The 12,935-nt window shown below is 37.3% G+C and overlaps 1 protein-coding gene across 3 annotated transcripts in view; it reads left to right on the top strand.

The window, feature by feature from the left end:
• Positions 1-12,935, top strand: part of LOC117435654 (copine-4) — a 193,013-nt gene that overhangs the window by 177,124 nt on the left and 2,954 nt on the right. For all 3 annotated transcript variants that reach the window (XM_059013133.1, XM_059013139.1, XM_034058993.3), the window contains 4 exons: positions 191-245; positions 2,646-2,697; positions 10,944-11,077; positions 11,800-12,036. In XM_059013133.1, the coding sequence (XP_058869116.1) occupies positions 191-245; positions 2,646-2,697; positions 10,944-11,077; positions 11,800-12,036 (478 nt within the window). The remainder of the gene's footprint in view (positions 1-190; positions 246-2,645; positions 2,698-10,943; positions 11,078-11,799; positions 12,037-12,935) is intronic.

Genomic DNA, 12,935 nt, shown 5'->3' with positions numbered 1-12,935 from the left:
AGCAGTTGCCAGTGGATAAATATTGACCATATGCAAATATTTTTTAAAAACCTGCTGATTTTGTGTTCGCAAAAAAATGTTTTAGATTTAAAATCTCCTAAAATCACCTAAAAGCTATTTTTCAGAATGCAAGGCTTACAGTTGTCTATGTCCAATTCTAAATATATTCATTAATTCCTTTTAAATCCAGTGACAAAATGTTTCCTGCCTTTGGTTTCGGAGGAAGAATTCCACCTGATTTCAAGGTAATATTTTCCTTATTCTTTTTAATAAGCATGTCGTTAATGGTATAGTATGTTTTGTATGTTTTATATGAAATAGATATAGGTACATTATATAATGTTCATTTTTCTAATATTCAAATTATTACCATTTTAAATTTCCAATTAGGTATGCATGCTTTTCTATTGTTTCTGCTTACAACTGTTCCAATAAGCAGAAAACAATGAAGAAGCATACAGAACACATGTAATGGGATATATAGCAGGTAAGACATTAAACATTTGGATAGTTTTGGGGATGAAAGTATATCCTCTTCTCTGTTATGGTCGGCAACTCTTTCTCCACCTGCACAGAACAGAATGGGGCTGTTACATCATAATGAGTCATCTCTTTAGTCACATGTTCTGGGACATTACTCAGCTGCAAAATGTACAGTACCCACATTTATAACCAGGATTAAAGGAGTAGGAGTAGGTTGTCATATTATATATATATATATATATATATATATATATATATATATATATATATATATATATATATATGACACGGGACACAGCAATAGAGGGCACTAGGTCTAAACATTTTTAGATTTTCATCAGTGCCATATTTCTATGTTTTTGTTGTCCGTGTCTTTTTATTTGCTATACATTTTTGTTTGCATATTGCTTCATTTCTGTTCCATTTCAAGTACAAAATGTAACCATTACCGAATGGGATATATTTGTCATAGCCTGAATTTCCTGAGCACTTTTATCAAAGCTGCTCCTTTAAGAGCCCTGTATGCGTCAGACGTCGCCGCTGTCCCCAAGAGATAAATACGAGTGACGCATTAGGCTCAGTGTCAATTTTTTTTTTTAGTCTGCCTCAGAAAGGAGTGAGCTCTGACTTTTAGACATAACTACGGAGATACGTTGATATATTCACTATTTCTCTCTCATTTCATATTTGAAATAATTTTGCTTATTTTAAGCTTATAATTCTTTCTTAGCCTAGGTTCTGATTAAGTCCCCTCCACGGTCTTGAAGCCGCGTAAAGCCAGCGACTCTCTCCGCCCCTTCCCTGGGATTCAGTCCCTTGTTGTGGCTAAGTTCTCATGTTCTCTCCCCTGCTGCTCGGCTCTTCGTGAGTCAATATAATTCTTTGCTAGCACCTTTCATATATATAGATTTTATAAAATATTATATATAATTTTGAGCAAGTTTTAATTATTTTCTTTCAAAAACCCAGCACACGAATAGGCTGTCTGTCTGTACTAGCTCCGCCTCTGTATACGGTATACTGTGCTAGCTGTCTGTTTTTTTCCAGTCAGCTTTTTGCGCTATGGAGACTGCTCTGTCAAATTGGCAGGAGCCTTTTCGACCGGAAAATATTCAGAGTGTCTCTTTGCCGTTGCTGTGTCTGTATTCTAGTTAGCAGGCTGCTGCAGCCTCTGTCTGTTTAACAGTGCATGCTTGAGGTTGCCAGTGACTTTTTCAGGTCTTCACCTGCACGCCACTTGTCCTGATACAGAGCCGGTACCAGTGAATTGCTCTGCCACAGCCTGTAGCAGTAACCTGGTCGGTACCAGAGCTGGTACCAGTCGGTACTTGAGCTGTACTAGTGACTAGTCATTACCAGAGTACCAGAGCTGGTACCAGTCAATAGCAGTGACCTGATCGGTACCAGAGCTGGTACCAGTCAGTAGCAGTGACCTGATCGGTACCAAAGTAGGTACCCGTCCTCTGGAGACGACATCTGACGCATACAGGGCTCTTAAAGGAGAAGCTTTGATATAAGTGCTCAGGTAATTTGGGCTATGACAAATATATCCCATTCGGTAATGGTAACATTTCTATTTCAGGGAACCAGGGTTATGATAATAACCTAACATTTTTTCACTTGCTTTTTATGTCACATTTTTGTTTCCTCTGTTGCAGCAGACATTCATGCTTAGTACATAAAAATAACATTTTGGCAGACAGCACAACTGGTATCACTGTTCTGGGGGCATTAGCCCCATCTATTAGCATATTTTGGTGTAATTGTCTCTGTAAATATTCATGGTGACTTGAGGAGATGCAGCTGACAGAAATTATCAGGCAAGCTTCCTAGCAATATGCGCCTTATTTACCAAATCATGATTGTGTAGTCTGAACAAACAGCATTAAATAAATAGAGCAATCATTTATAAAATCCACACCAGATGCCTTTTTTTAGGTGAACTGTTTGGAAATAGTGAAGACATACCGTCTGATTTAATTACTATTAAGTAATACTGCAATTTAAAGTTAGGCATAATTCGATGTAATAAAATATTAATGCCTTAGAACACTGTTTAAACTTTAATTGCATACTACATATAGAACATTTGCAACATTCATGGAACTGTAACTATGATATAACCACATTTAAATCATAACTTGTTTTTATTTTTCCTCTAGGTCTCCCATGATTTTGCAATAAACTTTAATGAAGACAACCCAGAGTGTGCAGGTAAGACTTGAACACAGATCCAAGCTGAATTATTTTGCCATTTCTTCACCTGGATAAGAGGTTATAAGCCAACTGTATACAGCCAGTGTTGCATGCAGTGATCCGGCCTCTAAACTCACCACATCTCAGAAAATTATGAAGTTAGTACTGTACTAAAAAACTTCCTAAGAAACTGATTTTTATAGGACATGGAGTTTGGATTACTCTCCCCATTTTTTGAAGCTTCAAAAAATGTAATCACAAAGCATATTAACTTTAACCAGGTCAGTGCTGCTGAATTTTGAACTAATTTGACATGGTGGTGTCATTCAAAACCACCTGGGATCAATACACTGTAACCTAGAGTAAGCAAAATCAAGCAATTACATTTTAATGGGGTTATAAAATATACTTTCAAACGCAGTCATTGGGTTTTGATAATAGAAGTTTTAGAGATTACTTGATGCATCAAAGCTAAGCTGTTAAAAACAAAGTAGTGTGTATACACTGTTTTTCCAGCGTGTTCATGTGATGCAGTTAAACCAATCACTGTGTGATTTATTCCAAGCCTTTTTATACATATCGTATTTGCTCAAAATTTCAGCCAGGCGCTTATTTTCTCAATCTTCTCTTTACCTGGCCGGTTATTTGGATAAGTGCGTCTATTAGAGAGTAGGTGAAATCAATGCAGCACCACCAAGGATCACACAGTAAGTAGCCTGCATGACCAGAGTAGAGTGTTTGTCAAATAATTCACTCAGATCTTTTACAGTGGTTAAATTCTGATCTGCACATTAATTCCTGAAGTTAAACCACTTTATCCAGTGGCTCAGACAAGCCTCACATGCAAGTTTTGCATTTGATCTCAATACCATCAAATGCTGAATATGTTTCATTTTAAACAGCCTACAACAAGCTATACGTGTAGATATATCATATAGATTTAAAATGGGTAACTGACTTACCAGAACAGGAATACACAGACAGAATGATCTTAAGAAGTCAACTCTCTGCTGCTAAGTCTATTTTTTCCTCAAATAATGCAACTTGTTAGTACATTTCAATATGTGTTCCAAAAATACAGATATAAAAAAGTATTACTCCCCTGCTAAACAAATGCCAGCAGTAGATTTTTTTTTTTTCACTTACAGCTACTGGCGACAAGCCAGTATTGTATCACACACAGGGCTTGTCCTTTCTCTTCTTGTAGAACACTGATAGCTTAGCATTTAGCAGTAAAATCACTACCATTAAGCACAGACCAGTTTTAAACAGGTATGATTTAACCCCCTTTTTGCTTCATGAAAACATGACGGGATGACCAGTGAAAAACACAGCATTTTTACCAGTCTATGAAACTAAATGGTTCTGAAGTCTACATCATTTTTTCCATGCACTTACTCAAAATCGCTTATACTATACACATATTTCGAGCATATACCGTATATGGTATTTCTAACATTCATTTAGAATTGTGGTGGCTGAATAACACTATGTAACACAATTTTTGTTCCTGGGTAGTAAGTGTTATTTCCTAATTGCTTATGCCTCAAAAGTATAGAAAATGGCTATTATTCCCCACAAACTTTGCTTTTGTGACCAGGACAGTGATATTTTGAAATTTACCTATTTCCAATGAGAAAACGGGTGAATTTGTGTCTTTTCGTTCACATAAAGTCAGAAAAAAACAACATATGAATCCAAATTAACATGTATTTATACTAAAGTAATACAACAATGACTACAAAAGATTTAGAAGTGTGTAGTTTTTTTAGATTTACGATTATACTGTAAATCACTTTCACGAATCAGCCCCCAAATGTAGTCTCCCATCATGTTCTCGTTATACTGTCCTTGGTAGCGGCATTCAAAGTCCAGTATATCCTGGTGGAAGCGCTCGCCTTGCTCCTCCGAGTACGCTCCCATGTTCTCCTTGAATTTATCAAGATGAGCATCAAGGATATGGACTTTGAGGGACATCCTACAGCCCATTGTGCCGTAGTTCTTCACCAGAGTCTCAACCAGCTCCACATAGTTTTTGGCCTTGTGATTGCCCAGGAAGCCCCGAACCACTGCGACAAAGCTGTTCCAAGCTGCTTTCTCCTTACTAGTGAGCTTCTTGGGGAATTCATTGCACTCCAGGATCTTCTTTATCTGTGGTCCGACGAAGACACCGGCTTTGACCTTTGCCTCAGACAGCTTAGGGAAGAAGTCTTGAAGGTACTTGAAGGCTGCCGACTCCTTATCTAGAGCTCTGACAAATTGTTTCATAAGGCCCAATTTGATGTGCAGTGGTGGCTCCCACTTGACGTTGTTCCTCTCCACAGAGAACTCGGTCCGCTGTGGCCAGTCCTGCCTGTGGTAGCGCGCCTTGGTGTCCCTGCTGTCCCAAAGGCAAAGATAGCAGGGAAACTTGGTAAAACCGCCTTGGAGACCCATCAGGAATGCCCCCATTTTTAAGTCTCCTATGACCTTGATGCCATCTCAGAAAAATGCAGATATGTATCCACTTAGGCAGCTGGAACTAAACTGAACTGGTGGGCTTAAGGCCCCTGTATTTATACTACTATTTATATTACTGGAAAGTTCTAGAAAGTTCTAGAAGTTACTCCAAGTTTACTCAGCACTGAATCTATCTGGAATGTTCTGGAAAATAGGTAAATTTCAAAATATCATTGTCCTGGTCACAAAAGCAAAGTTTGTGGGGAATAATAGCCATTTTCTATACTTTTGAGGCATAAGCAATTAGGAAATAACACTTACTACCCAGGAACCAAAAAAAAAAAAAATTGTTACACGGTGTAATCCATATTTCAGCTTATTCATCATAATAACCAAATTTGTGCTTCTTGTTCTTTCAATTTGCATTCTTAAAAAAAAGTCTGTTTAGGCTGTTGTAGAGATGACATAAAGATTTACAACTCTTCACTGGAAGCAAATTGACCATTCCCTCTATCTAAATTACATTACAAATGTTATCAGTCTTCCATAAAGAGGGTTGATATTCCTTTTGGACAGGCTGTTAAACTAGGCAGAATCTTCCTTGACCAAGCACAACTTTCAATCTACTTGCAAGAGCTGTACATATTTAATTGAAACAGGAAGGAAACTCAAGCAGCATCATAAAGATCTAAGTGTCTATTGTTGAAGGATGTGGGACATTAACAGAAGATCAATGAATAAAATAGTTTTGTTCTGTTGGCTTGAATCTTATTACATTTATTGGCCATGCTTTAAGATAATCTCTGGAACAGATTTTGGCTACAAATACGGGACCCTATTCAGTTGCTGTTACACTGAAGAGTATATTCAGCATCAGCATGTTTCCCACCAAAATTTGATTTTGTAAGTTATACAGCAGTTAAGCAATAATATATTATTTTATAACGACAATGTGTTTAGATGACCTCTTCAGTGATCAATGAAATTTGGCTCAGATAACAGGAGATTACAATCAAGGAGATTAACCCTGCCCAATGATAGTAATAACCCCACTGTGTGATGTTAATTAGGTACTATATTAGATACTCCTCTACTGGATGGCATGCACATTGTTGTCAAAGTAATAAGGACATCCTTTAAGAGAATTCAGAATCAGAATGGAGCTGACACTACTTACTGCAGAAAAGGCCCCGGGGAGACTATTGACAGATACATAGAAACACATGAATGCAGGGTAGTCTCATCTGGAATATGAACCAGGAAAGATTAAAACGCATACCACAATGGGAAATGGATGACATTCCATCTGTAATAAAATGATAAATTCAGGATTATATCGGTTTTAGATATGTTTTAATTTTGGAATTTACACACCATTAAAATGTCATTTTCACACAAGTGTCTACAGCAACAATAATTGTATACAGTAAATGAAAAATACCAAGACCGCTCCGTTTGGTTGTCGTCTTGTCAGCTTTTCCTCACCAGAAGCCTGGCCATGGTAACTGTCGCTTTGCCTAGAGTAAGTGCATACTAGACATTATCTTTTATATTTTATTAAGTTTGAACTATGAATCTGGATGTTTAAATTCATGCAGTTAGTGATTAATACTGTAATGGCAACACAAACTGTACAATTCTGTTTGATAAAATTGCTTTAGAAATTAAAATACACAGGGTTGATTTGAATGCACCCACCAATATTCATACTTGGTATAGTCAGTTGGATGGAATCATATACTTTATATTATAATTAGGCTTGCTACTATTAGATTTTTATTTTTTTATTTCTTTGCCAAATTGACGATTAATATTGACGTTTATTTTTGAAAGAATTTACCGTTTTTTTCTTTATTTTTCAATTCATGCAGAGCATGGGTGAAATCGGCCTTTATGCTTTAAAAAAAAAAAAAAAAAAAAGACTTTTTATGCCATTTGAGAAACGTCTCATTTGGAGAAACCCCTTTATCATATTCGACATGCCACAAAACCATGGTTACCAACATTCTAATTGAAATAACGTTTGGTCACAGCGAATCTGTACTTCGTAGATATAAATCCCAACACAAATTTAATAAAAATGTCTCAAATAACCCATAAAAAACGCAGTATATAAAGTGTATTACACAGACTTTTATAACATACATTTACAAGTAAAAACAATATGCACAGACAGAACAAAACATTAGAGAGTTGAACAGAACTAACCTGCACTTATTCCGAGCTCCGCCCCTCTCCTTAAGCACAGCTGGACTCACTGAGGCAAGGCAGACAGGCCCACTTCGTCCTGACGCGGAGACTTCTGCCGTCGATCAGGGTATTGTGCACAATACTCATTAAGCGTTTTCCTCTTACACCCCACTTTCAAATCAAACTAGTAACTGTCACCGTATATACCTATAATAATTTAATTTCAAAGTAGACGCTTTGAATGGCTACAGCTGGCAAATGAATGTTCACAATTGGTCTAATGATTGATTGACAGTCTTTTAAACGAATGAGAGCATTCTGGCGCTGCTTCAGCCAACGAGATCTGTCAGGACAGGATGGAATGACGGACGGTGAAACTACACTCGCCTATTAAGGAACCACTGATTTGACTGACAGCGACCCCTAGCCATTCAGAACGGAACAGAGACGGGACAGACAGCAAGTATAAAAACCACAGACAAGACGATTTCTTAAATTATTGTTTTTGGAAAGAAAAAAAAAATAGCGATTTGGTTTTACCAACGTTTATCCTATATAAATTTATTTCAGTCACATTTTTGGGGAATTCGAAGTTTAACGAGCTTTACCGATTACAATCGAAAAGTAGCAAGCCTACTTATAATGGTAGCATTCAAGAGCAATTTTATGCAGGTCTGAGGTGGTTATTTGTCCTGTGCTAAAATACTTTGTAAACCCCATCTGCTATTTCATAGTATTTAAAGCCCCTTTCACACTGGCACTCCTACCCGGGTCCCGACCCAGCGTAGTGTGAAACCACGTACCCACGTACCCAGAGTGACCTCAAGATGTGGATCGACATGCTTTGATCCAGGCCGGCCGTTCGTTCGTAAGCCGACGAAGTAATAAACAGTTTCACTTCCTCAAGGAACATGTTCTGTTTATTCTGTTTAGCCACATTTTTGTTGATTGTCACCCAGGTCGACCCTGCTTCTTCAAAAGCAGTGTGAAGTCACGTAGCCAACCTGACTTCCCTTTGTTAAACTATCACCAGAGCAGGGTGAAGTCAAATAGAATTCATACTTCTCACAACATATTCGGTAATAATTTGGGTTTACAGGATTCACAATGATGACAAACCTGAAACTGAGCCTTCCAGTTAAACTAAATGCTCCCCAGTCTGAATATTATCTGATATTCAAAGCTCTGATAAGCAGACAACCACATCACAGCATCATGACCTGAATTTTGCCTACTGACATCTGAAATAAAGGCACTGAGTATCTAAAAGTCGATTGATGTACAATTTAATAGCAATTCAATATTATTTAAGGACACTGTGTTACTACATGCTTAAATAAAAACAGTACATTACATCTTTTGTAAATTACATAAAACTACAGATTTCCTTCTTTTTTTTGCCAATCGCTTGAACTCTAAAATGCTATGGAAGTGTCGTCAAGCAAAGATCCAAATAATTCCAGTAAGATCCAGAGCAGTGGTAGATGGGCAGTTACTTTACACTGTAGAATCAATAATGATCAACAAGGTTTAGGCTTATAGGGAAGATGTGACACCATGGTGAAGTCTTCACTCCAGCCAATAAGTTGTACAGACGTGCTCAAATTTGTTGGTACCCTTACAGCTCATTGAAATAATGCTTCATTCCTCCTGAAAAGTGATGAAATTAAAAGCTATTTTATCATGTATACTTGCATGCCTTTGGTATGTCATAGAATAAAGCAAAGAAGCTGTGAAAAGAGATTAATTATTGCTTATTCTACAAAGATATTCTAAAATGGCCTGGACACATTTGTTGGTACCCCTTAGAAAAGATGATAAATAATTTGATTATAGTGATATTTCAAACTAATTAGTTTCTTTAATTAGTATCACACATGTCTCCAATCTTGTAATCAGTCATTCAGCCTATTTAAATGGAGAAAAGTAGTCACTGTGCTGTTTGGTATCAAAAGAAAGCAAAGGAGAGAGTTGTCTGAGGAGATCAGAAAGAAAATAATAGACAAGCATGGTAAAGGTAAAGGCTACAAGACCACCTCCAAGCAGCTTGATGTTCCTGTGACAACAGTTGCAAATATTATTAAGAAGTTTAAGGTCCATGGAACTGTAGCCAACCTCCCTGGGCGCGGCCGCAAGAGGAAAATCGACCCCAGATTGAACAGAAGGATAGTGCGAATGGTAGAAAAAGAACCAAGGATAACTGCCAAAGAGATACAAGCTGAACTCCAAGGTGAAGGTACGTCAGTTTCTGATCACACCATCCGTCGCTTTTTGAGCGAAAGTGGGCTCCATGGAAGAAGACCCAGGAGGACTCCACTTTCGAAAGAAAAACATAAAAAAGCCAGACTGGAATTTGCTAAAACGCATATTGACAAGCCACAATCCTTCTGGGAGAATGTCCTTTGGACAGATGAGTCAAAACTGGAGCTTTTTGGCAAGTCACATCAGCTCTATGTTCACAGACGAAAAAATGAAGCTTTCAAAGAAAAGAACACCATACCGACAGTGAAACATGGAGGCTCGGTTATGTTTTGGGGCTGCTTTGCTGCGCCTGGCACAGGGTGCCTTGAATCTGTGCAGGGCACAATGAAATCTCAAGACTATCAAGGCATTCTGGAGCAAAACGTACTGCCCAGTGTCAGAAAGCTCTGTCTCAGTCACAGGTCATGGGTCCTCCAATGACCCAAAACACACAGCTAAAAGCACCCAAGAATGGATAAGAACAAAACATTGGACTATTCTGAAGTGGCCTTCTATGAGTCCTGATCTGAATCCTATCGAACATCTATGGAAAGAGCTGAAACTTGCAGTCTGGAGAAGGCACCCATCAAACCTGAGACAGCGAGAGCAGTTTGCTCAGGAAGAGTGGGCCAAACTACCTGATAACAGGTGCAGAAGTCTCATTGAGAGCTACAGAAAACGTTTGATTGCAGTGATTGCCTCTAAAGGTTGTGCAACAAAATATTAGGTTAGCGGTCCCATCATTTTTGTCCATGCCATTTTCATTTGTTTTATTATTTACAATATTATGTTGAATAAAAAATCATCTAAAAAAAAGCATTCGGTGAAACAGAAGATAACAGTAGTTAATTGCCTGTCATGTTACATCTTTACTAACCAAATGTACACAACTGTATGGTCAGATTAATCTTTTTTTCAGTAGCATGTTTTAATATTGAAAGTTCAGATGGTTTATTTTTGTTGTGTCAAATTAAGATGGTATCCACAAACTGTATACATCTTAAACTGGCTGTATTTTAAGAAATAAAATAAAGTTGTACTACACTGCAACAGTGTAAATATAACACCTTTTTTTTTCTTTTTTTACAACAATGATCTTTAAATTGGCAATTATACTGGTCTATATGTTTTAGATAAATTAACAAGCATGTACCATTTGAATATTCACTCTTTCAGGGTCACTTTAACTATAAAGCAAAGCTGAGTTCTAGCTGCTCACACAAATAAATCAAAGAAAAAAACAATAGTTATAACAAATAAAATAAACTATAATAATTATATTACAGTATATTGCACAGTATATTGCACTATAATTCAAGGAAAGGTTTTAAACCATGGTTAGACCTGGAAACACATGCTTTTTACAGCCATGTTTCAATCTGTTGTCCCTCAAGGTATACAGGGGGTTGTAGAAGCTTATCAAAACTGCCTTCCAAAGATTCAACTATATGGACCAACAAATATTGCCCCGATTATTCAAAAGGTGGCCAGTTCTGCATCAGAAGAGATGCACACCAAGGAAGCAATGGTAAGGGCAGTATTCAAAGCTACAGTTCAACAGCTCAGATCCAATGAGATCCAACACATTGTTTTCAGGGATTCCCTAGCCGTAAGTACTTTTTTTTTTTTGGTAACACTTTAGTTTAAGGATCCATTGTAAACACTCTAACAATATTCACACAGTTATTCTTAATATTAACACGGCAATGCAGTGTTACAGGGTACCTTTTTATATGACATGAAGCTTTACACTAGTAATGTGATGTTAAGAACACATTTATAGATCATGTATTAAACAGATCCTAAGCTAATATGATACCATGATAAGGGCAATGGAGAATTTTGTGTTTTCTTCAAAAAAGTGCCATGGGATGTTTTGTTTCCACAAAGTAGTCAGGCCCTTGATTAAACATCCCTTCCAAAGAACATCTTACAACACGATACAGCTGCTCTTCAACTCTATATTAATCATGCTGGGGTTTCCCCTTTTTTACCACATATTAACATTACTACATGCAATAAAACTACAGTGAAAAATCTAGTGTTAGGTTGACTGTGTTAGGATCCTCTACTGTTTCATTAAGAGACTCCAATGTGGAAGGATTGATTGGGTTCTGAGCGATTAAAATATACCAAGATGCAAACGCTTAAATCGTGGTGCCCTCCCCTCTGAGGAGGCACTTTTGTTGCTGTTTCTCAAATTTTATATCCATAAGACAATGTTTTTTCCTGCTTGTATTTCTTTATCAGCAATACTTCATCCTGTTGATTCTGACGGATGGAGTGATCACCGACATGGCTGACACCAGAGAAGCGATAGTTCACGCTTCTCACCTCCCCATGTCTGTGATCATCGTCGGGGTTGGCAACGCAGACTTCAGCGACATGCAGATGCTCGACGGGGATGATGGCATTCTCAGGTCTCCCAAGGGGGAGCCTGTTCTACGAGACATTGTGCAGTTTGTGCCATTTAGGAACTTCAAACATGTATGTTTTTTTTAAATTTATTTATAGCATTTGATATCATAAGGTAGCAAGCTTAATGTTTAATAACCTACAAATTCATCCAACAATGCATGGTTCGCTTTGGAACGAGAACAATACAAAGTATCAAGTGATCTTTAATGACAATGCTTTGCACTGAGGGTGTGGGTAGCTACTATGTATTGAGCCATTGGAAGAATATTAATATATTTCAATACCTTGGTAACATCCATATTAGTACCAGTTTTCCACTAGATCCAAACCTCTGCGGTATCCCAGTTTTATTTTTTCAACTTTTCTTTTATGAAGGCCTGTTAATTGTCACCATACCGATCTTCAAGTGTACACTCAAATGATGATAAGATCTCTAGTTGATCATTTTCCTGCGCTTAATAATCCAGTGTGTAAATGTGCTGTAATGAAAAACACATTCATTTCTGAACAAGGTAGCATGAGAAATAACACCAGTCTGGTGCTTGGGACTTACTGAGATTATACATAACACTTTTTTTATTAAAGCATTTTATGATGCTTACATTTTTTGTCATTCTGCAGCACTAATATTTAATTATGTGATTGCTCAAACAACCCTTGTTAACAACTGTCTGTAAACCTTGGTTAAAAACAAAACCCAGTTTGAAGCTACAGTGTATATGCCCTTTAAATTCAATAATGACCCTGTGAGGCTGGCACTGCCAACAAAAAAAGAATCCCTACAACAGGGGACACAGCTGCTTGAATGTGAAAAATATATTTGAGTTTTTTTGAACTACCATATAATCTACTGGCAAAAATTATTACTGTCTTTTACCTAATCACTGCAAGAAATAATGTGATGTGTATCCATCTGAAGGTTGTTTACTATAATGACTGTGCAAGAGTAATATGTTGCCATGCTATAG

Source organism: Acipenser ruthenus, chromosome 3 (genome assembly GCF_902713425.1).
Source record: "Acipenser ruthenus chromosome 3, fAciRut3.2 maternal haplotype, whole genome shotgun sequence".
Classification (NCBI taxonomy): Eukaryota; Metazoa; Chordata; class Actinopteri; order Acipenseriformes; family Acipenseridae; genus Acipenser; species Acipenser ruthenus.
This window is presented reverse-complemented; position numbering and strand designations above follow the sequence as displayed.